Source organism: Heliangelus exortis, chromosome 2 (assembly GCF_036169615.1).
Source record: "Heliangelus exortis chromosome 2, bHelExo1.hap1, whole genome shotgun sequence".
NCBI classification, from domain to species: domain Eukaryota; kingdom Metazoa; phylum Chordata; class Aves; order Apodiformes; family Trochilidae; genus Heliangelus; species Heliangelus exortis.
The window spans coordinates 118,904,426-118,931,421 of record NC_092423.1 but is presented as its reverse complement, the minus strand read 5'-3'; the positions used below and the strand labels follow the sequence as shown (position 1 = coordinate 118,931,421).

The 26,996-nt window shown below is 37.6% G+C and overlaps 1 protein-coding gene across 1 annotated transcript in view; it reads left to right on the top strand.

Moving 5' to 3' along the window:
• Positions 1-8,456: 8,456 nt before the first annotated feature.
• Positions 8,457-26,996, top strand: part of TRPA1 (transient receptor potential cation channel subfamily A member 1) — a 39,071-nt gene continuing 20,531 nt past the window's right edge. Inside the window, exons 1-10 of the mRNA XM_071737772.1 lie at positions 8,457-9,309; positions 12,023-12,185; positions 13,545-13,720; positions 15,190-15,297; positions 15,739-15,847; positions 16,188-16,333; positions 17,725-17,861; positions 20,072-20,120; positions 24,901-25,000; positions 25,885-25,985. Coding sequence (XP_071593873.1) covers positions 9,190-9,309; positions 12,023-12,185; positions 13,545-13,720; positions 15,190-15,297; positions 15,739-15,847; positions 16,188-16,333; positions 17,725-17,861; positions 20,072-20,120; positions 24,901-25,000; positions 25,885-25,985 — 1,209 coding nt within the window. The 5' untranslated portion in view covers positions 8,457-9,189. The remainder of the gene's footprint in view (positions 9,310-12,022; positions 12,186-13,544; positions 13,721-15,189; positions 15,298-15,738; positions 15,848-16,187; positions 16,334-17,724; positions 17,862-20,071; positions 20,121-24,900; positions 25,001-25,884; positions 25,986-26,996) is intronic.

The following is a 26,996-nucleotide window of genomic DNA, read 5'->3' as shown; positions in this document are numbered from 1 at the left end:
ATTTCTGTTGGGCCTGTTTTTCGTTTGCTTTCAGGGAGATTTCTGTATTAAAAATACAAGGTAGACTACTTGGAATTCATACTTAAATGTAAATTTGGCATAACTTCAGCTAATTGAAGAACTGTATGATACATATATAAGTGAATTTTAATAAAATCCACTTTTTCCAAGTAGGAAAATGCAAGTAATATACGAATAATACAAGAACCTTTCGTGTTCCATGTGTCTGTACATTTCTTTTTACTGGCAAAATATTTTTACAATCTGTTTTTTATTTTGGCCACCAGATATTGTTGATTTTCTCCATGAGTTCCATATGAGAAAAACGTACTAAGTATTGCACTTTCCTTACTGATAGATATTAACTATTTTCAAGTAACATTTATAAAAATGAAATATTTATGTTTGCTTACACTAAAATAGACTATTGTAACTGAGGGTCTGGTCAGAGTTTCTGCTTCTACTATTTAGTATCTACTAAAAAAAATTAAAATTATTACTACTAAAAAATTACCTACTAAAAATGTAATTTTTTTTTTAAAATCATATGTATTCCATCTAATAAGCATATAAAACTTAATCTTAGGCAGTAAAACACAATATCTGAATTATTTTGATATGACTATCACCCTTCAGTTAGAACAGGCATGCCTAAGACTTGGGAAATGAAGTCGAGGCAGGAAGTCTGAAAGGCAAGCTGAGATATACAATATTGTACTTAATTTCATTAGGCTACACTAGCCTTTACCTTCTTGTCTGAATTCCATTTTTTTACACTGCCTCGTTTAGAAAGAAGCTTTATATTTCATTACTTAACAAATTCAGGTATGTAAGCATTTTTACTCAATTATATATGCAATAATTGTCAATGTAATGTTTTCTTTCATTCTAAAATAGTATTTAGTTTACGTGCACTATGTAACATACATTTTCATAGTTCTAGTTTTCAGGGGCATTTTTTCCCAACCTGATAGAAATATAGTTTAATATACCAGAAGTTCAGCATCACAATTTCAGTGTGATTGCACGGGCAATTCATTGAGAAGAAATAAAAGCAACACAGACATCTTGCAAAATAAATTATGGATATTTGAAAGAAGTGAAAACCTGAGGTGTAATCTGACATAGATAATAGGATCTGTAGTCTGTTTTGAAAAACTTATATTTTGTTTCAGTTACCAGTCTGTGATGATCCACAGAAGCATATACTGAAGATTTCCAGAGCTGTCTGCTCCTGTGACATAGATTCAATTATTTATTCCCAGTTATTTACACAAGAGGGTCAAGTTAACCACTGGAAAAGGAGGATCCTTGTGACTCTCAGCTGTTAGAAATGGTGGAAGCGTTTTCAGAAACTGCTTGTACATAACAGAGTTAGAAAGTTGAGTGAATCCTCATAGTTCAAGAAATGAAGGTATAGTCAGGGGCAGCTAAGGGGAAGACAGACTTTTGTTGGCTAATATGGAAAGAAAGAACGAAAATAAGAAGAAAGAAGAAAAGAAAGATAAGAAAGAAGATTAAACAGCCTCAAAATAAACAAAGGAGAACAGGGAAGAGAGGACATAGCAGGAAGGATAGGGATACAATGATAAAAATAAATTTGAAATGCCAGTGTGAAGACAGTTGGAAATAAAGTGCACAGTTATTCTACTAATGCTGCTTTTCCATCATTGAGGTTGCCACCCATCGTTTTCTGTGCCTGCAAACTGGTGATGGGGGGAACATCCATGAGCTTTTCCATCAGTGCTTCCCCAGAATGACCATGGGCATGAAAAATTTGAGTACTCTGGTTTAGCAGTGAGATGCACTCTGCACTGTTCAAGGAAGATAGCATCAGTATGTCCTCCCATGAAAATACTGACAGGCATATTTCCACAATTTTACCTGGTTTTGTGATCGTATGCCTGGTTCAGTTATCTCTGTTGATTTGGGTTCTCTACCCCCTCCCTCTCCAAGCTGAAACTTTTCTATATTATTCTGATTTCAAGCACTTTCTGGCAGAAATCCTCTTTGATATAATAGTTAATTTCTCTAAGCATGAATAAGTAGGGATAGATTCACAGTCACCTATTAATCTGTAAAATCTTTCCATCTATAGTTTACCTTAATGATGAATTTTCTTTTGGAAGGCATTTTTATATATAAAAAGTATAAAAGTGCACACACAAAAAAACCAACAATAACAAAAAAAAACTTACAAGACAGTGAGCTCAAAATGTACTGCATGTTTTCATTAGAAAATAATGAGTTCATGGGAACATTCAATAGAAAGATAAATAAAGCAGTTAATGTCATTGTAGTAAGGAATTATTCCTACTTATTTTGCCCTTCCGTTAATGTATATGGTAAACTCAGATTCCTTAAAAAAGCTATGAATTACTAGGATGCATTCTGACAAGTTTTCCTTCATAAATTCATTTTTAAGAACTTCCATCTTCAAAGATGTTTATCAATAACAGGCCAATATCAATAACAACCAGTTATTGATACATATAACAACCAGACCGTATGTCTGAAAGAACAGAAGTCATCAAAGGCTCTTTCCAGTTTTCAGATAAGAGGGATGAGAGTTGTGTGATTAAGACATCTTTAGAGAGAAAGACTTTGCTGGATGGGATGCTCAGAGTGTAAAGTGGTTTCTAAGCAGGTAGATGAATGAAAAGCACCATTGTAATGAGGGTGCTGTTCTCTGACACCATATGTATGTGTAGGAGAGGTCTATGGATGCATGTTGGGACAGCAGTGGCAAGGTAAAATACATAGCTGATGAGGAAAGACCAAGTAGTCCTCAAAAATAATGCTTTCTGAATGTATTATTGGTCAGCAAGAAAGTACTTAAATTATATTGCAGGTAGGATTTAGGCTTCTGAAATCTAAAAGTGTCTTGCCTAAAACAATTCCTTGCCTGGACCTTATATGTGCAAGTGTCCTGACACAGTTCCACTTCAAGCTGGTCTCATTGCAAAGCATTCTCCTGGGAAAGCTGTCAGCCCAGAGCTCAGACAGGAGCTCTCTGTGCTGGGTTAGGAACTGCTGGAGGGCCGGATACAGAGAGTGGTGCTGAACGGTGCTGCATCCAGTTGGTGGCCGGTCACTAGTGGTGTCCCCCAGGGATCAGTGTTGGGCCCAGTTCTATTATTTCTTTATTGATATCAATATCTTTATTGATGATTTAGATGAGGGGATTGAGTCTATCATTAGCAAATTTGCAGATGACACTCAGTTGGGGGGGGGGGAGTGTGGATCAGCTGGAAGGCAGGAGGGCTCTGTAGAGGGACCTGGACAGACTGGAGAGTTGGGCTGATTCCAGCGGGATGAGGTTCAACAAGGCCAAGTGCCGGGTCCTGCACTTTGGCCACAACAACCCCATGGGGAGCTCCAGGCTGGGCACAGAGTGGCTGAGAGCAGCCAGGCAGAAAGGGACCTGGGAGTCTGGATTGACAGGAAGCTGAACATGAGCCAGCAGTATGCCCAGGTGGCCAAGAAGGCCAATGGCATCCTGGCCTGTATCAGGAACAGCGTGGCCAGCAGGTCCAGGGAAGGGATTCTTCCCCTGTACTCAGCCCTGGTGAGGCCACACCTTGAGTCCTGTGTCCAGTTCTGGGCCCCTCAGTTCAGGAAGGAGATTGAGGTGCTGGAGCAGGTCCAGAGAAGAGCAAGGAGGCTGTGAAGGGATCCAGCACAAGTCCTGTGAGGAAGGGCTGAGGGAGCTGGGGGTGTTGAGGCTGGAGAAGAGGAGGCTCAGGGGAGACCTCATCACTCTCTACAACTCCCTGAAAGGAGGGTGTAGCCAGGGGGGGTTGGTCTCTTCTCCCAGGCAGCCATCAGTAGGACAAGAGGGCATGCACTCAAGCTCTGCCAGGGGAGGTTTAGGTTAGATATTAGGAAGAAATTCTTTACAGAAAGGGTGATCAGGCATTGGAATGGGCTGCCCAGGGAGGTGGTGGATTCTCTGTCCCTGGAGGTTTTTAAAAAAGAGGCTCTATGTGGCACTTAGTGCCATGGTCTGGTAACCACAGCAGTAGTGGATGAAGGGTTGGACTTGATGATCTCAGAGATCCCCCGGCTGATTCTGTGATTCTGTGACGATACCCTTGTTCGTTGAAGGTGGTGTGGACTAGGTGACCTTTAAAGGTCCCTTCCAGCACAAATTATTCTATAAATCTATGAATTTCATTACTAAGATTCTCCAGGGTTTTAGAGTTGATAGAACTAGAGGTGTATCTACACAATATTCAGAATTGAAATAAACTTTTCCATAATAATCAATGCAATGCCATGCCTCAGTCATTTTGAACTGCATGGACCAGAAAGTTTCTGAAGCTAAATAATTAAGCTTTTCCTAAAATTCTAGGTCCTAGGGAAGCCCAGGGCTGATCACAGATGGTTGCTGGATTTGGTCAGAGGCAGCTGAATGTAAAACTACAAAAACAGTCCTGGAGGCAGAATCAAGAAAGAAGTTTTACAGTGTGGTAGGGGATCAGACTTCAGCACTTTGACTCCGACAGTCTGTGGTTGTACACTGGCAAAGTTTCAACTGGAGAAGGAGAGAGCATCACTACCACAAAACAAGCTGCTGTTTGATGGCCGTGATAGCTTTTATTAAGTAGAGAGTGTATGTTTAATCTCTTTTAGCTTGAGGGAGGTGTACGATGCCTGGTATGTAAGAGGCCTCCTACTTTTTTAAAAGATAGTGTGTAAGATATGGCTTGGTTTCCATCTCCACAGGAGGATTACTGTCTGAGAATACTGTCTGAAATGGGTATCTAAGTCTTTGCTCACCTGTACACACTCCACTCTGAATCATTCAGTTCTCACAGTGACAGGGACTGCAGTGACTTTTGCTACCATACCATAAATCTTATCTAGATTCAGCTTATGTGCTTGAAACTTTTTGTCTAGAAGTGAACTTGAAGCCAATAGTTAGATGCTGCAATGTATGTGCTGGACACCCTGGGAGGTATCCTTATCAAGAATAATCATTCAAAGCATAGATTATAATCTATGGGCCTCTATTTAAGCTTATTCTTATCCAAAGCATTGAGTGGGACACAAAATCTGTCAGATATTATTTCATGTCTAATTATCAATAGAAGAAAAAACCCAAACGGACTCTGCAGTGAATTCACTGGTGAGTTCACACCATGAGTATGGTGTCCACTTTTGGGTCCCTCACTAGAAGACAGACTTTGAGTTCTGGAGCATGTCCAGAGGAGGTCAACAAACCTGATGAGACCAGATGCTCTCAAGAGTCTAGAGCACAAGTCTTATTAGGAGCAGCTGAGGGAACTCAGCATGTTTAGTCTGGAGAAAAGGAGGCTGAGAAGAGACCTTATTGCTCTCTCCAGCTACCTGAAAGGAGACTGTAGTGAAGTGGGGGTTGGTCTCTTCTCCCAGGTAACAAGTAATATGACGAGAGGAAGCAGCCTCAAGTTGTGCCAGGGGAGACTAGATATTAGAAGAAATTTCTTCACTGAAAAAGTTATCAAAGTCTGGAACAGGCTGCCCAGGGAGATGGTTGAGTCCCTATCCCTAGAGGTGTTAAAAAGACATGTAGATGTGGCTAGGAATATGGTTTAGCACTGGACTTTCTAGAGACAGGTAATGATTGGATGCCATGACCTTCAGGGTCTTTTCCAAGTGAAACAATTCTGTGATTTTGTGAATAACTGTTTTCTAAATTCACTTTTTTTTTTTTTTTTTTTTTTTTTAATAAGGCATGTAGTAAACCTCTGAGTAACTTAAATCCCTCTGTTGACTGCATGTAGTAGCATGCATGTAGTAGCAAATCCCTCTGTAGTAGCATGTTCCATACTACAGTAAAATCTCATGAAGCAAAAATGCAAAAAAAAAATCCATCAGATCTAACAATAAAATACAAGTCAAAGTCACCATGCTGGTTTGAAAAGACAGTAGGATTTTTTCTGCAAGTACAAGCATGTTTCTGAAATCTCATAGGAGGCAATGCATCCTTGCTTGTTTATGCAGGAGCTTGGATTAATTTCTGGGAGACTGTAATAGATACCTGAAGTAGATTCATGAATTCATCTGGCTTACTGAATGAAGCTGACAATACAAAATCAAAAATATCATTTTACACATCATATTTGTATGTCACTGTTGCCAAAAAAATAACTTCAAAAGAAAAAAACATCCACTACATCCTTTTCATTACTGATATTTGTTTGAACTTATGATTCCCAGGTCTGCAAAATTAACAAAATTGCAGTACTGTATTACTAAGGCTACAGGACTGGAATGGTTCATATTTACTGTATATACAATTTAATTATTAAACAATCATATTTTGTAATGAAATGCTACTCTGTGATTACCTTTAGTGAATTTTGCTTGTACTAATGGATCCACTATTCTAGCATAAGCAAGATCATGTTTGAAATAAAATGGTATCAATGTATTTTAATCCACTCTTGGGAAAAACAGCTCTAAGAAAGGTTACTCTTGGAGTAATTATGTGAATTAGTTCCTTATGTCAAATCATTATGCAGAAGTAAAAGCTGTGGTCAGCCCACTTAAAATTCCATTTAATTCCTCCTGGGAATGGAAAACCTTTGTATTATCTTTCATGCTCTGAACATTCTTCTGAATATTTACTAGAAGACTGAGAACTAACAGTAATTTTAAAATATGGCAACTGTACTATCAGATTCAAGAAAACAAGTAAAACTATGGGTTTTCAAGGATCGTGACTTTTATTTTTTGCCTAGAATGTGGGCTGAAGAAACTTTTTTTCTTCCATTCTATAATGTCGTCTGATAATTGATAGGATTAAAGCTCTACACCACAAGCACTTATAACCACCCTGTTAGTCTCAAGACTTTTCAGTCTTATGATCTTAAGACAACATAGTTAAGGTTGTATAACTTAAGCAATTTACTATAAATGATTCTGGAGCTAGAGACTCTAGGACCAAAACAATAAAAACAGCATTTGTAGGCAGAAATCTGGCAATTACACATGCCAGTGAAACTCTCTGAAAGAATCAGAGAATGTAAAGGTACAAATGATGACAGTGATAAGTAGATTTGTGAAAGTTCTTCAACAAAGTTCCTCACCATAGTTTCTTAATGAAACTGAACTGTCACAGGACAGGCAGGAAGGTTTTCCTGAATCTGGCTAAAGGTTGAAAATATGGAATAGGAATAGATGTTTGCAAAGCAGGGAGGTTTCCTAGGAACCCTTAAAGTCAGAGTCGAGATCAATGGTGTGAAAACATTCTGGTGATCTTAAAAGTGCTATTGAATTTTTCAGAATGACCGAAAATGCAAATGATTGTGGGAGATCGCACAGGATTTGGTGATACACTAAATAAATATCAGATTAAATTCAATGTTGATAATTGCTAGGTGGGTATACAGAGGAAACATAACTCTAATATGGTATGAAGGAGTATAGCACGAGTTGTATCTATACTAACATCACTCAGAAAAGTGATAGGAAAAATTCTCAAGAAAAAAAAAAGGAAATCTTTTTTTGAGTATTTGAGAGGGTATGAAAAAAAACATGGAACAAACAATTAGTACTGTTATTCAAATATGCCCTGACTTTAGCATGTATGTCTTGATGATCCATTTCAAAATGAATGTGGAACAGATGCAGGGCAGCATGATGAGGATGTTCAGTGATACAAAATGGCATCCTGAAGAAGGAAAACCATATGAACAAAGCCCCATCAGTGTGGAAACACTGATGAAAGCTGAATGAACTTTGCGAAATTATGAGCATTAACAGGGACTTTAAAAATGAAGAAAACCTCTCAATTTCTCAAAATAAAAACACTAGGGAGGCGGTAAGTGAAGCTACTGGGAAAAGAAAGCATTTTTCCCAAACACATAATGAAATTATGGCACTTAGTGCCACAGGATGTTGTGGCATGGGCAGTATAAAAAGGGTTCAGAGAAGGCATGAACAAAGTAATGGAGAATTGCCAGATGACGGCTATGAAACAGTCTGGCGTGAGTGCCACACTTGGCTCTGGAAGTCCTTAAGCTGCCGATTGCCACAAGCCATGAACACGCAGGCAAAAAAGTCATGCCCTATTCCTCGGGTTGCTTTTCCTAAGAGTCTGCCTCAACCGCTACCTGACCTTTGGTAGGGCTGTTCCTATCTCATTAAGTAAACTGTTAGTTCTCCGAGTTACAAATGTTTCCCTTAAAGACTCAGCAAGAATGACTCAGTTAAAGTCACGTTAGTAATTAACCCTTCTGAAATACATCCTGCTCCTTCTTCCTAGACCCTGCCTAGAGATTCCCTGCACGTCTCCAAATTTGCTTGTAAAATAAATCCTGGGACAAAATTTTATGACGACGAAGTAAATGCTGAGAAATTAATCATAGAAAACTTGACGGTGTTAGAGATTCAAGGCCGGACCTCTGCCCCCAGCTCCCTGTCCCCACAGCAGCACTGCCCTGTCCCTCCACGGCACGGAGCATGGACAGGACAGCTTTTTTCCACACAGGTGGTACCACGGGAACTGCACCTACTCCAGCTTCGCTGCGGACGTTTCACATTGCGTTTATTTATTGTGTTTTTCACACGTCGAGCTCTCTGAGCTTCGGTTCTTGGAGGCAGAGGAGCGCTCAGCTCCAAGGGACCTCTGTCACGGTCAGGTACTCAATCGGGGAATGAAAAAATAGACTAAATTAAAAGAAAAAGAAAGAAAAAATAAAGCAAACATACAAACAGACAAAACCCCCCAAACTTAGAAATCCACAAACAAAGAAAACCCTAAAAAACTAAGGCTAAAAACAAACAAACAAACAAAAAAACCCTAAGAAACAAAACTCCCGAAACGCAATGGTGATCACTCAGCCCTTCCCAGCAGCATCTCCCCAGCCGGTTCCGGGGACAGCCGCCGACCCGCTCAGCGCCCACCCGGCACTACTTTAGGCGGTGATCCCTGAAGGGACCGGAGTTTCGCGCCGTTCCCCCGGCATCTCCCGGGAGCTGCCTTCCGACCGGGGGATCCGCCCGCCCCGGCGGGGAGCGGATGGCTCTCCCGGGAGCAGCGGCGGGAGCGGCTCTCCTCCGCCCAGCTTTCCCCGCCTCCTGCCGCCGCCGCCGCTTGGTCGGGGTGTCCGGGCGCGGCCTCGGCACCGACCGCCACTTGTTCTCTCTCCTCGCAGGTCTGCGGAGCGGACGGGGCTGAGAGGCGGGCGGGCGGGCGCCATGAAGCGCTCTCTGCTGCGGCTCTGCCAGTCGCGGGAGAAGTCGGCCGCCTCCAGCTCCTACCAGGGCGTCGTCTGCGAGGCAGATGCCGCCTCCGTCGCTTCGCAGGATGTCTTCAAGGTGACTGAAAAAGAGGGACGAGGAGGGGCTGGCGGCCCCGAGGGTCGGCGGGTGGGCGGGAAGGTGAGGAGGCGGCCGAGCGGGCAGAGGCAGCAGTGCCGGCGTGGGACAAGGTGGAGCCCAAGACTGGAGCTCGTGTGTAAGCGTCGGGACAAGGAGGGGTGAAGGTGGAGAGCGAAGTGGGTGAGGGTGAAGTGGGGCTCTGGAGGTGTCTGCGTGAGCTTGGCGTTGGTTAAGTCCCAGAGAACCTTTCCTCCAGGGGTCCCTTTCCTCTCACTTTGCAGCAGAACCATGAGGGAAGAGTGGTGAGAGGCTGGAGAGAGGCTGGGGGCCACTCTGGACATTGGTTATGAAGGCAACAGAAGGTTGGGGTGCTGGGTGACAAAGTGCAGAATGGGACAAGAAGAAGTAAGGGAGAGGAGGTGGTGAAGGAGGATGCAGGGTGGCAGGGACACATGGTGAGTGGAAGGGGTCACATCCCATACATCCCGCCCATCCCCAGAAGTAGTCCCATCTTAGAGAGAGGTCCCTCTAAGGTCATGATGAGAATGAGTAGACCATCTAGCAAAAAGGTCTCTAAATGAAAGCTTGGAAGCAGCAGAACTGTTAATAAGGGAAGGGGAACCATCAGCACCGCCTACAGAGGCAAAACTTCTTCCAGGAAGGATGTAATCTCATCCCTTTTCCATAGAGAGTAGGACAAAAAGTGATGTATTTATACTGCAGCTAGGGAGACCTAGGCCAAATGGTAGGGAATTCCTTTTTTAATGCTAAGAATAATTCAGCAAAGGCTGAAGTTGCTTACAGGGTAGCAGACTTGGGTAACTTTAGAGGCTTTTAAAACCAGGCTAAACATGTGGATGGGTTTGAAGTCCTTTCGAGATAACTTCTAGACTTGTTTTCTGTGTGCTGGCAACACCTTTTCAGTGTACCAAGGCTTGTCACCCCAGTGGGTCATCTGCCACTGCACACCAGGCAAAGTTCAGGCAAAGTGCTAAGGAGCTGATGCTGTTTAAAAAAGCTTGCTTTGCTTTTCTGAGCCAGCCAAAGTACTATGGGCACCTAACTGATTTCTTTCTTTACTGTTTTGTTTCCTGCTTTCTTTTGTTCCCATTTGCTGTTGTTTCAACACTGGCTGAAAAATCTTATTTCTGTTTATAGACACATTTTGGCTACGTTTTGTCTTACACTGGCAAAAATTTCCAGTGCAGAGTGGTAAAATGTAGTCTAAATCAGTAGAAAGATTTGAAATTCATTGCAGTTGAATATATATATAACAATAATATAAGAAGGATTAGAAGATACTGGGCCCTAAAGAGCCTTTTGGTCTGTGTAAAATATATAGATATTTTTATATGTAATTGAGCTCTTATTTTTATGATAGTTGAGTCATTGTAGATACCCTTTCTATAAGGATATCACCTGTTTTCTATTAGCTTTTTCTAATTGCACATTTGCATCAGATGCTATCCCCATATTTGGCCCCAGTCTTCTAAATACTTAGACACATTTATAATATTTTTCACAGAAGAAACCTCACTGTGGTCAATGGGACTATAAAGCTGAAGAAAGTTAAACACATGCTGAAGTGTATGAATGGGCTGCCCTGTAATGTGTGCTTGCTTAATGACAGAAAAAATCTTTGACTCCTGGTGGCTCAGGGGATCCTGGAGTGCAGTTTTCCTTTTCTTTTGCAGCTCAGAAAGGAGCAGTAATTTTAGGGGATATTTCCTTTTTTTTTTTTTTTTTTTTTTTTTTTTTTTTTTTTTTTATCCTTTGTTTGCTTACACATTTTTAGGAAAGTTTGCATTACTTTTGATATGCATTTTCTGTCTTTGTTGTCCCAATTTTGATGAATTATTTTTCTTTTTTTTATTTACTATTAATTTTTTTAATAGTTTATTTTTAAATTCCTGCCCATTCTACTACAATAATTTATTTTCTGTCACTTCATATACAAATAGGGTTTTGAAACACTCTAGCAAAAATATGTGGGAAGAATCATCAAGGTTTCTATAGTAGGCTTTTGTTGCAAAGCACAATGCCAGGGAGGTATCAAAGTGTGAGATAGCTGAGCTGTTGAAGGCTTTTTTCTGTTGAAGTTTGGTTTTGGGGTTTAGGGTTTTTTTGTGTGTGTGTTATGCTGTGAAGATGCTGAGTTGTTTCAGACTGAGATTGTAGCCTCTTAGATGCTCTTAAGATACTGCTGAAATTAAAGAAGTTATTGGTTCCTCTGACGTAAAGAATATCACAGAAACCCAATGGCTGAACTAGAAAGCCCAGGATATAATGTCAGTCTCTGTAGACAGGTCTAGAAAAAGAATTTATCAAGGTTACAGATTGTTCATCTCTGTTGAATTCATTTGGCGTAGCCACAGCTGGAGAGAGCATAGAACAGTAAGTGATGCATTTGCTTATTTGATATTTTCTGTGGTGGAGGAAAGATCCTTAGTTCAATACAAAGTATTGTATTGAAGATCACTTCCATTTTTGTTAATTTTGCACTGCTCTTCATCTGATTTTGCAATTATTTGAATCAATCTGAGTATCGCTGTTGAGGCAGCCTGATCAGGATTTGTCTACTTCTGTATGAACCTTAACAGCTGGGAGGGAATTACTCGGTGGCAGCTTGCCCAGAGTAACACATTAAAGCATCACTAGCATCCTGCCTTTTAGGAAGATGAGAAAATGAGAATATTTGTGTCTGAAACAGGTAATTTCAGATGGAAGTGCCTGTAGGCTGCGGAGTTTCATTAAGAAGAATCGTTCTGGGCTCACCAAAGTGGATGAATTAAACGCCACCCCACTGCATCATGCTGCTGAAGGAGGTCAAATAGAACTAATGCAGCTGATCATAGATGATACTTCCTGTGAAGGTAACACATTTTATAAACTATTTTTAAAGAGAATTTAAAAATTCAATAATCAAAGTCTCTGTTACCCAACTGAAGCAGAACTTGTATGTATTTTCTGCATTTATTAATTCAAATGCAGTTCAGACTGCCACAGTTTGCAGTGTCTCAGGAGTAGTTTGGATTACCCATGTTGTGCTAGGACTGTTTTCTCTCTAATTCAGGGATTCAATATATCTTATTTTGCTTGGGAGTCAGATTTACAGTCTTCAGTTATGAAAAAGAAAACTGCAGTCAAGTACAGTAGGCCTGACTTTTTATCTTCCTTTTTATACATTATGTATCTTTTGCTACATTTAACATACTGGAAATGTAAAAGAGAATTAATTTGCTTTCTCATGCTTGCAATTCAGGTGGTCATTACACTTGTTTACTTAATAGTGATGAAGGATAAACATTTGATGGGACAGGCTGCCTAAAGAAATGTAGGGAACAAATGCTAAATAGGAGAACACGGGGCTTTGAGTGATTGACACTCTGTGCAGAAAATGCTGTTTAAATTAATAAGAATTGTGCAACTACATGCAACTCCACTGATAGACTGTGGGCCACTGAGTAAACATACAGTGGCCCTAAAAAGCTCATTTTTTCCCTAATGATGGACAGTGTTTCAGATTATTCTGTCTGAAAAATAATCTTTTTATTTTCAATGTATAGTTTTTTTCTTAGTTTTTGAATATACTTTTTGCAGTTTAGTTTCAGCTTTGAAGCTCAAAACGTACATGTAGCTCTAAAACCAGTGTTTATTGATTTGCCCCTGTGTCCTTAAGTGCACCAGAGTAGATACTGTCTTTAATCTTCTTATAACTTACAAGCACTTATTTGCCATGTCTTGATTTATTTTTTTACACCCACTTGTTCCATGCAGCCCCTAAAGCAATGGCTGCAAAGTCAAAGAAGGTCGGAAAGTGAAGAGGCAAGGAACGAGAGAAATAAAGTAACTCTTGGGGACAGAAAAAAGGTGTATAATTATGGGCAAGAAATAGACAGGTGTTTCAACCCTCCTATCTCTCCAGTATTATAATTTCAAAAGATCTAATCAAAAGGTTTATTGCTATTTGCTAACCTTATCAAGCCTCCTCTTTGCTATTTTAGTGTATTAATATTAATTAATTAATAATAGAACCGTTTTTTTCTAATCAATACCATGTGTTCAGCACAATTTTTAATAAATTCAACAGAAAATACTTGGTGACATGCAATCTTTTCACTTTGAAGAAGCATAGTAGCACAAACCTAAACCCTCACAATTTTGTTTGTGTGTGTATATCTGTGATCAGAACATTTGATGGCTTTGTTTTCTCTTTGTCTCCTTCAACCTAGTACTAAACGTGATGGATTCTTCTGGAAATACCCCACTGCACTGGGCCACAAAGAAAAACCAGGTTGAAAGTGTTAGGTTGCTTCTCAGCAGAGGAGCCAATCCAAATATTCTGAACTCCAATATGATGGCACCTTTGCATATGGCTGTGCAGTCCTTACATAATGAAATTGTTAAGGTAAGTCTAAATCCTCATAAATATACAGACCTGATATGTTTCTCAACAGCAGCTGTGTGCAGCACACCAAGACCTTGACTGTGTATGCTATATAACCTCATATGCTTTGTTTACCAAGCAGGATGGGTAACATATGATGTTCATAGAAGTGTTTGTGTCTGCTTAGCACAACAAGTAAAAAGTAACTTAGTATTTTATATAAAGACTGATACTTGTGCTATGTAGTAGTCATTATGTTTACACTTGGAAGTATCTTTTTTTTTCCTGAAACTATTGTATTTTTTTTAATTAAAACTAAAATAAAAACAGAAATCACAGTTCTTGAAAATGACATTTTAATAATCAATTGAATAATAGCAGAGCATTTAAAAATCACAACCTTGTAATGCAGGAACAGTATCAAGATTTTAACTAGTGTATTTTTTCTTCATTTGTCCAAGTGCAAGAATGTTTTCACTCCATATGAATCATTTGGATAGAATTTTAGAATTTTTAAATTTCTTGATTTTACCACTTTTTCACTTTAAAGTTCTGTTCATCCAAACAATAGAAAGAAAAACATGTACCTGTATTCAAGACTTAAACTTCTTTAGAGATTTTCAGTGCTAAAATACCTCTGTCCTCATATCTTTTAAAAAATCTGTATTTACTACTAATTGAAAACAATAAAATCTGAAATAGAATTACAGTTTTCTACGTGGGCTTTGTATCAAGTTCTCTTTTACATCTTTTACATCAAATTCTCTATTTTACATCTCTTGTATAAATATGTGCTCTCATTTTTTCCCCACTCTGTTTATTCAAGCTGATTCTCCTTTGGTTTCTATTGTCGAATTGCCAGTGACAAAAACATGCTAGTTTCTCCAGGACACAAAAATTAATTGGAATTAATGAAGGAAAACTAATAAATCTGTAGATAGAAGAATAAATATGCAGTGCAGTATGGTAATTATAATTTCTAGATCCTTTGCTTCTCAAAAAATTCTGGAAGCACTCATAGAGATACTTTGGTGATACTGATAGCTCAGTGACTGAAGCAGGAATTCAGGTCTGGAATGTTTTCATCAAGTCCATCTCCCATAATCTTATGTAACTGTCCAACAGATGCCTAATGGAGCAGGATCTACAACATTGCCACTTTCAAGGGAATACAGAATATAACAAGACATTATAACAACCTTCAGTGGAAAATCCCCATCTGCAATTTGCTAGAGAAAAGATTTTGTTCCAGTGTTGGGGAAATTGTTAAATAAAACAGATATTCTGAAGCTATATGCAACCTCTATTCTATCTACGCAGCTGTTTGCTGTAAAAATATTGCTTTATTTTGATTTTTCTCACCTGCTTTTTGTATATTCAAAAACAACAAGTCACAAGACTGCTATGGGTGATAAACAAAAAAGTAATAGAATAGACCTTTCTTTTTGTATTTGGCTTACAGTTGACTGAATGTTTTCTTAACCATTTAGATTTTAGTCCAGCATAGCAGTACAGATGTCAATTTGGAAGGTGAAGCAGGAAACACACCTATAATTGTAGCATGTTACAAGGATAATCCTGAAGCACTGACAATCCTGGTAGGTATAATAACCCATCACCTTTTGGCCTGATTCCATTTATCTTGTTGCAGTGTTATTCTGTTCCTGTATTCTATCTTTTTTCAACAGAGGAAGCTCAATCATGAACCTTGTATTCAATTTGCTTTTCGTAGGTAACTAAGAAACTTCAATCTTTTAAGAACAAAAAAAATATCTGAGTGGCAAACAGAAAAAAACTTAAACTCATTTTGAAGCTTGTCAGAAGACAAAGTGAGGCACATAGATATTTAGGTGTATGGATATAACTTCAGAAAGATTTTTGCATATAAACTTCATAATGCATAGACAATACAAAAGAAGGAGACATCTACCCAGGGGTCTGTGTCTGTTATTACAGATATTCTATGTGTCTATTGCTATTTGTTCATTACTCAGAATTTTCTGTATGTCATCAACCTATATCTAGGCATTATCTTTCAGATTGAAAATGGAGGAAAAATATGTAAACCAAACAAAACAGGATGTATGCCTATCCATGCAGCTGCATTTTCAGGTGCAAAAACATGTATGGAAATTCTTTTAAAAAAAGGTAAGTACACTGTTCCCAAGCAGCTATTTATAGTAGCATTACCAATTTACTGCTTTAATTCTCAAAGAACTGTGGAAACAAGCACTTATACCTGTGATTGAACTTACAAGAAGTTAATGCAATTATTTTTATGGGCAATTGATATTTCTAACATTTCTAGGATTGAAGCAGCAGCTTTTCTAAATGTATGTCCATCCATTTTTCAATGATAGATGTGACAGGTTTGTACTTTGAGAGGGTAGAATATTATTCCACAGTTAATATGCTTGTTTTAAAAGCCATTATGCCTTCTGTTATCTCATTCTTGCTTGGAATAATTTCACTTATTTTCATTTCTAAGGTGAAGAATTGGGTCACTCTGCTAAAACCCACATCAATTTTACCAATAATGGAAAGTGCAGTCCACTGCATTTGGCAGTTCAAAGTGGGGACCTCGAAATGATTAAAATGTGCATTGAATTTGGAGCCCAAATTGATCTAAAACAGGTAAAACATGGAGTGTAGTGAAATATAATTATGATAACACCTGGGCATCTCTCAGTCTCTGAATGGAATGGGAAAAAAAGATTAATTGTTGTTTGTTGTCTCTTCCAATGCAAAAACTAGACTCAATGCAAAACAAGACCCAAGCTCAAATCAGATATAATATCAGATTTCTTAGCACAAGGTACATAGGATTTTGTGGGTTTGAAAATTTTCATGGATTAAAAATGCATTTGAGCAGATCCATAGATGAAAATGCAATCCTCAGTTACGGAATATAAAAGCATCCCCTCTGGCTCAGGAAGTCCTGGAGTTATAAACAGACGGAGTCTGGGAGAGTACTCTAGAGAATGGTATGACCTTCTTCACAAACTCTTTACTATGGAGCTGGTATTATCCCTTTCCAGAAATTGGATCTGCAATCTGACCCTTTCTCATCAAACTAATTTATCCTCATCCTTGCCCTGGCATTTGCCTTTACCTCCTTACCTTTGTAAGGAGGCAGAAATTTGGGACACTGCCATGATGCTGTTGTTGCGAGGGCTTTGTGCCCAGCTTCATGATAAATAAACATTTCTGAAAATATCTGTCATTAACCAAATTTTTTCAAAGGCTGAAATCAACTCATGAGAGCAAAGATAAACATGGTTTAGCCTTCTTTTATTGGTTTGATTCTTTGAACACACAGGCTTTGAGTGAGATGATTTATGCTGATGATTTTTTGATGGGTAAGAGTGTTTTGAGAATGCTTAAGGCATTTGTGGAAAAGCCCATTCCAATGCATTGACTGAAGTGTCATTTTCAGAAAAGGAGAAAGAAAGCCCTCAGGCATATATAAAAGCTAGTTTATCCCATCTAGCTAAAAGAAATTGGCAAAAATATTTTAATAATTTATTGCTTAATAATTTTATGACTGTCTAGCTAGACTGTCTATGTTAGACCAAGTTATTTTTAACATGCAGACAATTTTATTTAAGAATGACATCTAAGGAAGATTCTATTTAAGCAAATAGAAAGCATTTCAAAATTATGCATTTTCTTTATTTAATAGACTCATTTGTTTTCTTATCCATTTGTACTGGTCAACCTTTTGGTTTTCTGTAGTTTTTTTCTTCTGTTAAAGAGCGCTCTGTCCGTTTATTAATTCAACCACAAAAGATTGTTAAGACTGTAATTGTCTCATATCTTAGGGACTTGCAGTGATACTTCAAAACCTCTTTAGTATTTTCTAGTCCTTAAGAGCTCTTTAAAAGACCGAAGTTTCATTAATTGCATAGAAATTTTGACATTTAGGAGTTATGAATCCTGGGCTAGGTCACTAGGGTGTTTAATAGGTTGGAGGTTAGGTTGTTTGGTTTAAATACGTAAATATTGTATTCCTTTCCTGTTTACAGAATGAAAAATGCACAGCACTTCATTTTGCTGCCACTCAAGGAGCAACTGAGATTGTAAAATTGATGATGTCATCCTATGCTGGTGAGGAATCCATTATTGATGCAGTAGATGGGAATAAGGAAACATTGCTTCACAGGTACAGTGCCAGACTTCAGTATAAATTGTAAACAGTGACATTCTTAGCTATTCTCAGCATCCAATTACACTTCATATAGTATACTTTGGAGCACCCTTCCACCAGTGTTGGAACTTCTCCATGGGATAGGGGATGGTTTTAGTACACTATGAAAGGGTCCATAATTTGGTCAGAAAGGCAAAAATTTTGGTGCCAATCTCAAAATCAAAATAATTCCAGCTACCTTGGAACTGTGGCAAAGAATGGTCACTAACAGTTTGCATTGAAAATTTACTCAACTAAATTAGTAGGTGCACAAGTTTATGGAATTATTAGCAGCTTCTGAAGTTGTGGAAAAAAATGCCATCTAACGGAGTTATGTTCTCTAGTGGGGTGATATTCTGAATGAATGAATGAAAATATTATAGTTTATTAAAATATTACTTTAAAAAAAGTCTTATACATAATCAACTACAGGTAGATGTTGGTAGACTTCTGTATCACTACGAAGTTGCAGATGGCATTTGTGTTTGTAATAATAATCTAGACTTTTAGTCTTGCACAGTCCATTTGAAACCAGAGCACTAGACTGTGGAGAAGTTTCCTCAGTCTTCTTTAGCAAAAACATGCTCAGCCAAGAATGATGGCAACCCACTGTTTGGGAGATAGTATATATCCCCATTTATACATCTTTGCAAGAAAGGTATATGTCACTTCATTTAAGTGTGATCATTTTACACTGTTATTCTACAAGGAGTTTTACAATATGAAATAACTGGTAGAAGGTCAGAGGCAGTGAAGATGATTATTCTTTGGACATGTGGAATGGTTCAAAGATAGCTGAAGAAGTTAAAAAGGGATTGAGTTGTCAAGTTAAGATAAGGTTTCAGTACACTTGGAAATGCCACTGTGGTGGAACACAATTGAAAATAAAGTGATGACAATGTCAAAGAAAATTGTGCAGATACAATATACAACTTAATGGATAACTGGCTGTCATATGAATGAAAATTATTGTTCTTGGAAAAAGTTTGGAAAAAGCATGACATGCTTTTATTCCCTGTGTCTGTTAAATGAAAAAAATTATTATTAAGGATCACCAGAAAGGTAGAAACTCATCCATATTGCTCAGAATATGAAAATAGGAACATTAACTTGTTGAGAAGTGAAGAACCAGTGAAGCATAAGTGAGACTTGGTCCTTTCACCTTCCATTTAAATGTTTTATAAAACTATTTTGCTTTCTCTTTAGTCACACTGGAATTCATTTTGAATGTATATTCATTTGAATGTGTATGCTGTAGATAATGGAAGCATCTTTACTTGCTTGGACCTATGACATGATTTTTAAAATACATCTTTTGAGTAATCAGTTCTTGCTATAGTACACCAAGTGTTATTACCTTTTTTATGCAAAGGGAACTATTATCTCTGACATACAGTACCATCTTAGACCTGTGCTTCTGTGTTGTTCCTTGAGTCAAAATATTTAACACAAGTCTGACTTCTGAAAAGATTTAGAGCGTGTGTATTAGTTGTGTTGAACATTTTCCCTGTAATATATAATACAGTGTCTTATTGTGGAATAAAACTTGGGATTTTTTTCATGTATATAGACAGATTTAAAATATTTTATTAAATTAATATGTCACAACATTTTATTTCCATATATTACAATTTTTCACAGGGTTTTTTGTTGTTGTTGTTTTTTTAAAGTAGTCTTGCCTGCTACAGTCAGAATATCTGTGTAGCAGCTTCCACTTTAACCTGGCTCTATAATTTTTGCACAAACTATACAGCAAGTTATTTTTGAAGATTGGATCAGTGAAATGATTTTGAGGCTCTTAGGCCTGTATAAAACAAACTGTCTCAAATTTATGGAATTCTGTATTGACCTTGTGTAGTACATATTCTTCTGTTATCTGACACTGAGTTATATTAAAAATCAGTGATAAAATGCCTATTAACCTACCAATGAGGTCTTTGTTTCCTGCAGTGAGTTTTTTCCATGTATTAATTGTTCTGAAATTAGTTTAAAAAGAAAACTCCATTACAAAAATAAAATAACTTCTTCAAATTAATTATGGAATAAGGTATCCCTCTCTCTTTATTATAAGGTGTATTTGTTTGAAAATAGTATAAAGTGCAGCAAGTGAAGACAAATACTACCATTTGGCTTGAAACTTCAGTATCCTTTCTAATGTTACTGTATTTTTGCATTTTTTTCCACAGGACAGCATTGTTTGATCATTATGAACTGGCAGAGTATTTGATTTCAATGGTAAATATTTAATCAAGCAACATGTTTATAGAGATTATTGCTATCTAATACTACAGATCTGTACAGAGAAATTCATAAAGGAGAATGTGTTCTCAGGTAGAGGTTATTTATCTATGTATATTTCATAATGCATAATTGACAGTTACAGTACAACAAGTAATTGTATCTCCATAATAGCATCCCACAGTGACAGAGGATGAAAACTTGCATTTTAATTTCCATTGTATTTATTCAGAAAGTTTTGTAAATAGCTTTTACCAGATAAGAAAGGCTGGTTCAGTCATCATCACTTTGAGGGTATAAAATAGGAAATTAGTGATAAACTCACAGAATCACAGAAAATTAGGGGTTAGAAGGGACCTTGAAAGGTCATCTAGTCCAACCTCCTGCCAGAGCAGGGTCACCTACAGCAGGTCACACAGGAATGTATCCAGGTGGGCTTTGAATGTCTCCAGAGGAGGAGACTCCACAACCTCCCTGGGCAGCCTGTGCCAGTGCTCTGTCTCCCTCACAATTAAAAGGTTTTCCTTAGATTTATGTGGAACCTCCTATTCTTGTACCCATTGTCCCTTCTGCTACCATTGGACATAGCTGAAAAGAGACTGACTCCATCCTCCTGGCACAGACCCTTTACATATTTATAAACATCAATGAGGTCACCCCTCATTCTCCTCCAAGCTGAAGAGACCCAGCTCCCTCAGCCTTTCCTCATAAGGGAAATTTTTCACTCCTTTAATCATCTTGGGTTGCTGCTCTGTGCTGGACTCTTTCAAGCAGTTCCCTGTCCTTCTTGAACTGAGGGGCCCAGAACTGGACACAATATTCCAGATGCAGCCTCACCAGAGCAGAGTAGAGGTGGGGGAGAACCTCTCTCAACCTATTAACCGTTCCCTTCCTAATGCACCCCAGGATGCCATTGGCCTTCTTGGCCACAAGGACACATTGTTGGCTCATGGCCATCCTTCCATCCACCAGTACCCCCAAGTCCCTTTACCCTTTGCTGCTCTCCAACAGCTCAGTCCCCAGCCTATACTTGTACCTGGAGTTGTTCTTTCCCAGATGCAAGACTTTACACTTGGTGTAATTCATTAAATTTCTCCTTGCCCAACTCTCTAGTCTGTCCATGTCTCCCTAAATGGCAGCACAGCCTTATGGGGTGCCAGCCACTCCTCCCAGCTTTCTGTCATCAGCAAACTTGCTGGGAAGACACTCTGTCCCATCATCAAGGTCACAAAATCACAAAATCATTTGGGTTCGAAAGGACCTCTGAGATCATCAGCTCCAACCCTTAATCCACTGCCAATGTGGTTACCAGACCATGGCACTGAGTGCCACATCAGTCTCTTCTTAAAAACCTCCAGGGACAGAGAATCCACCACCTCCCTGGGCAGCCCATTCCAATGTCTGATCACCCTCTCTGTAAAGAATGTTTCCCTAATATCTAACCTAAACCTCCCCTGGCAGAGCTTAAGTCCATGCCCTCTTGTCTTACTGGGAGCTACTTGGGAGAAGAGACCGACCCCCCTCATTGATAAAGATGTTGAACAGGACTGGACCCAGCACTGATCCCTGAGGGACTCCACTAGTTATAGGTCTCCAGCTGGACTCTGCACCATTGATACATAGAATTTCACCTGTTATTTCCAGGAACAAGTTTAAAGTAGAAACATATCATTGTTTTAGGATCACATACCCTCATACTGAAGTATGTGCATCATTTAAAAGTATTTTTTTCTGCAGTTTGGTTATATTTCTTCACTGAATATTTATGAAGGAAAAGAAGGAACGAAACCAGGAATGCTACTGGCTATGCTCCAAGTGTCCATTTATACCAATTAAACTGAGACTCATATAATCATTATATAATGTGCTCTGCTGGGGAAATTTTCATAAGTCATCAAACTTTTATTTTTTTATTTTAGGTTTTTATTTCAGTTCAAGAAAACTACATTAAGAAAAGATCTCTTCTACATTCAGTTTTGCTCTTCTCAAAAAAAATGTTAGGGTTTGGATTATGTGAGAACTTCCAGTTGTGTTTATTTTTAATTCAATGATGAAAAGATAAGGTTGGACTACTTTAAAGCTTGCTTGACAAAGACAATTTAACTACAGAATGCATTACCTGAGAAATTCAGGCACAAGTTTTTCCATGTGGAGGCTTGTGTGTAAAAAGTATTAGAGGGCATATTTTCAACGTGGCATTTGCTGAAAGCAAACTTAATTCCTTGAATGCCATTTTGAATATTTTGTCCTCTTCCATAGAATCTGTCATGAGGATTTCATTGGTTTTCCAATTAGAGTATGCTAGTTTTGAAGCTTTAGGACTGTCTTCATTTGTCCTGTCTGCAAATGGATCAAAATGTGCATGAATAATATAAGTTAGAATGATTACTTATAGTTAGAATAAGTTAGAATGATTACTTTCATTATCTCATTCTTGGTGCTTTTGTGTCTGAAAATAAACATCACTGTAAACAGACACAGTGCTCTTCTAGACAGAGAAGATAAGATTATCTATGCCAAGCAGAATTTTCCAGGCTCAATGTGAATGCTATTTTCACTTAAATTACCATTTTTTTTTTTCATTGTCAGTCATTGACACAACAGAAAACCAGAGAATCAGACTCTCACGCTATCAACATGACAATGAGTAGATGCCATAACTGAAGGCTAAACAAAGCCTTAAAAAAAAGCAAAAGACAGAAACCTAGACACTTTTAAACACTGCAAAGCTTTATGGCTTTAAAGAAATACTACTTATCAAGTTGTTTGCAAATTAGGCATTTTAATCAAAATGGCTTTAACAGGTCGAAGTTGCCATGTTACATTTGGTGCACAGTATCTTCACTGTATTTGAAAATTTTGTACAACTATAAAGAATAATAAATAGATGAAAATTTAAAAATTCTTATTAAGTGGCTAATGTCTTAGAAATTTCCCTGTATCCTAGCACTGTTTTTTTTTTTAATTGTTTACTGAATAACTTAGCATCGAGGTTCTGGTGCTTTCTGAGTTTAATTCATTAATTTTATTGAAGTATGCTAATTCAAAGTAAGTAAGATGTAATTTTACACTTCTTCTGTTTTGTCTTTACTGAAAGAAACCTAAAATCTATAAATATCAATTTAAATTACTTATATTAACATATAAATATTAATGGATGTTCACATGTGCATATTTTTTTTTCTAAATATAAGCATAATTTGAACATTTTAATGTGTAAATGCAAAAGTAAAAGTGGTTCAGAAACTAAATTTACCTCCTCTTAATTGAGCTGTATCATAAATGTAGCAAATACATGTGGCAACATATGACTTACTCCTTGCTGTGATAAATAATGAGGAATGCTGCTGAATTCATTTTGCTGAAGGCTGAACAATAATGTTAGATGGAGGGAAAGTGAATAAAAATTGCATTGTTAACTGGAAATTGCTCCCCTGTATTCACTGAAATGAATGAGTCTCTTAGATAAAGAAAGCTCACTGTTTCTTTGATGAATAAGAACATTTTTAAGAGATTGTCTGACCTGATAGAAAGGTAATTGAGGAAAGGATGCTGCATATGTTATTCTCAAACATTTCATTAACATAAATTGGAAACTTCCTGTTCTCTGTGGTAAAGTAATCATTGTGCATTTATTAAATATTTCTTATTACTATATTACAGGTTTTACTGTCCTAGAAAGTAAATATTGCTCATGATTATGATTAATTAACTCATGAATTAGGAATGGACACAAAGACTATTCCAGCTAATGGAAAAAGTCAAACTGATTTTTTTTCAATCATCTTCGGATATTATCGGACATAAAATAGATTTTTCTTTTTGGTGTACTTTGTTCAACTCATCCAGTTTGATTTGCAACTCAATATCTAGAAAAATTATATCTAAACCATCATAAAATATACATACATCTCATTGGTTTATTTACTTGCAAATTCATACTCCCTTCTTGGTGACATTTTTATATAGTTATGTTTATGCTCATAGTAGTTTTCTGATGTGAACCTAGTGGTATTGTGATCATAGTGAACATACTGTCTTGGCACCATACACCCTGTGCATAAGTAGACAAAAAAGAAAACCTGGGCTTTTGCCAGAATATCTCATTCCAGTCATTTTGCTTCCTCTAAGAAGAAAGCTCCTGACCAAAACCTCGAGTTTGTAGAATAAAAAATTGTCTGCTGTTGGTACAGCTTCTCTGGGGTCAAAAGTAACTTGGTTCATATAGCTTACAATGAAGAATAGAAAATTAAGATAGATCAAGCTATACAGATAAAACTATATTAATTCTTGCATGCATTACTTTTTGAATCACATTCTTATAACGTAGATTTTCAGAGGGGTTGTGTTCTGGTAATTTTTTGATGGGCAAAGCATCATTCAATAGTGTTGCAATTTTTGTATTTTTCCAGAGCTTCAGTCCCAGTGTTTCCAAGTTATTAGTATATATTTTGAGTATTTAAATGCATGAAAAGGTACCCTACCAAAAAAAAAAAAAAAAAAAAAAAGAGTTGTAAGTTCAGCTCACCTAGAAGTAGGTCATTATTATTATATTAGGCATCTAAATTGATCTTATGTAGATGACTGGGCTTTGGCTCATAGTTTGAAAACAGTAGTAGTTTTATATAGAGATGTAATGTGTTTATTGAATTTATTTATCTGGAGCATCTGGAGCTACTAAGAATGCCTGCAGTTCTGCTATGCTTATAAAGGGCAGCACCATGTTAAAATTTCATTTATTCATTATTCATGATAAATTTGAAATGCTTTCTTGCAGGGGGCTAATATTGATAGTGTTGACATAGAAGGTCGATCCCCACTTCTGTTGGCCACTTCCTGTGCATCATGGAAAATTGTGAATTTACTGCTCTCAAAAGGTAAAAAGCAGTGTTCACATATGATATAATTCCTTTGAGCAGAGTTCATATATGTTAAAACTTTGTGTCTAACATTCCTCTCAATTTTCAGTTCAGTACTTCAGCATGTAGTCCAGGAGCAGCTGTAGTTAAACAGCTGCACAGTGCTGGTGGCCCTTGAGCTAGTGGAAGAATTATGGTGATGATTTCACCCTTTTTTAATACAGAGTGAACAGGCTGTAGAAAAAAACCCTATATGCTGTGTGTCATGCTTGTCAAGGTAGAGGTGGTACTGGCAGTCCATCCCTTCTTTTCTTAGCACTTAACAGTGTAGACAGAACAGTGTAATAAAGGCACCATTTATACAGAGTCATGTTTCATACCAGCAATTAATCTTTAAGTGTTAAAGCCCACATTTCAAGCATGAGCTGTGATTTAATGTAATCACAGTCAACTTCAAAATGTCTTAGCTCTATCTTTCAATTTCTACAGTTATGGTGCACGATAATTATTATTTTCTCTCATTGCTAGTAACAACTATTTTTGTTTTGAAGTTACAACAAAGTTACAACTTTAAAAGATGAGAAGGGCTGATCATCTGCATCTTTAAATTACCTCTTGATCTGTGGGTGCTCAATATCTCTAAATATAAGGGCCCACATAAATCCCAGTGCTGCAATAAAATTAAAAAAGCATACACACAGGAGATAACAAATAAATCTGAGTGTCAGCAGGGGGTTTTTGTAAGTAAAATTACATGTTCTATGCTGACTTGAAATAATATTTATTTTATAGATGGATAAACACATTTGTTCAACATTTGTTCCTTTGTCTTAAGCATCATCAATTAGTGCCAGGGGCCAGTAGTTTTGAAGTTGCTGATATTTCTTTCCATGTTTATCTAGGAGCAAATGTATCATTAAAAGATCACCTGGGTCGGAATTTCTTGCATTTGACGGTATTGCAGCCTGGAGGATTACAGCATCTGAATGAGAAATTTCTGCAGGTACAGTAAGCATCAAATTATTTCTTTCTTTTACCCTTAATAGAAAATGTAAAGGGAAAAAAAAGAAAAAAAAAAAAAAAAGCAGCAACCATTTTATTTTGGAATATTTGTAAAGTTTGTGGTACTTGTTAAGTTTCCCAGTGTCACAGAAAAGAGTTTGAAGAGGTACATACCTCTCATGAAAACATTTCAAAGCAAATAATACAGTTTTCTTATTGCCAGGCAAAGGAATAACATAATCCCATAAATTATTTTGCTGTTGGGGGATTGAATAGCTCAAGAGGTAGGCAATAAAATACAGAACTTTTCACTTCTATTTTCCCAGCTTGCATGCAGTAAAGATAGGGGATGTGCTCATATTCAGTCAAGCTCTAGGATTTAAATATCTTACAACGTATTCTGCAGGAGCTTTCTGTGGACTGGACTATAGTGAGTCTTGGATTTTGTTTTAAGAAGGATTTCAAACATGGATTTGTATTTCGCTGTGCTGAGGTGAAGCACTCATGTTGGTAGAGTCCAAATTTGCTTGAAAGAATCGAATTTGCTAGCCTCCAGAGCTCCAGAAACAGCTTTGTAAATGGGAATCAGGTATTAACTGATCTTGCAACATCTGCTGAAATCTCTAAACAGATTTGTTTAGTTAAACAGAATGGATTTAACCTCACTTTTCAGCTGAGGTAGTGATTCTGTTTCAAACCAGAGTGATAATTCTGCATTGTCAGCATTGGCTTTCTCATTATTGATCATACTGATAGCTCAAAGGAGTGAAGCAGAGTGGGGAAGCAATTTTTGATTGCTTTAAGCAAGGCCATATATATATTGGATGGCGTTAGAGAAGGTACAAAGGAACAACAGGGAAATGAAGATGAGAAAGAGAAATGGGGGACTCAAAATTACTCTGTAAACCAGTGAACTGATAGTTCTTGACAGCCAGAAATTTTGCTGCTCCATGTAGACTACAGATTGCCATTGCATTCTGTACAGGCCTTCTGCTGGCAGCAATGAGTGTTA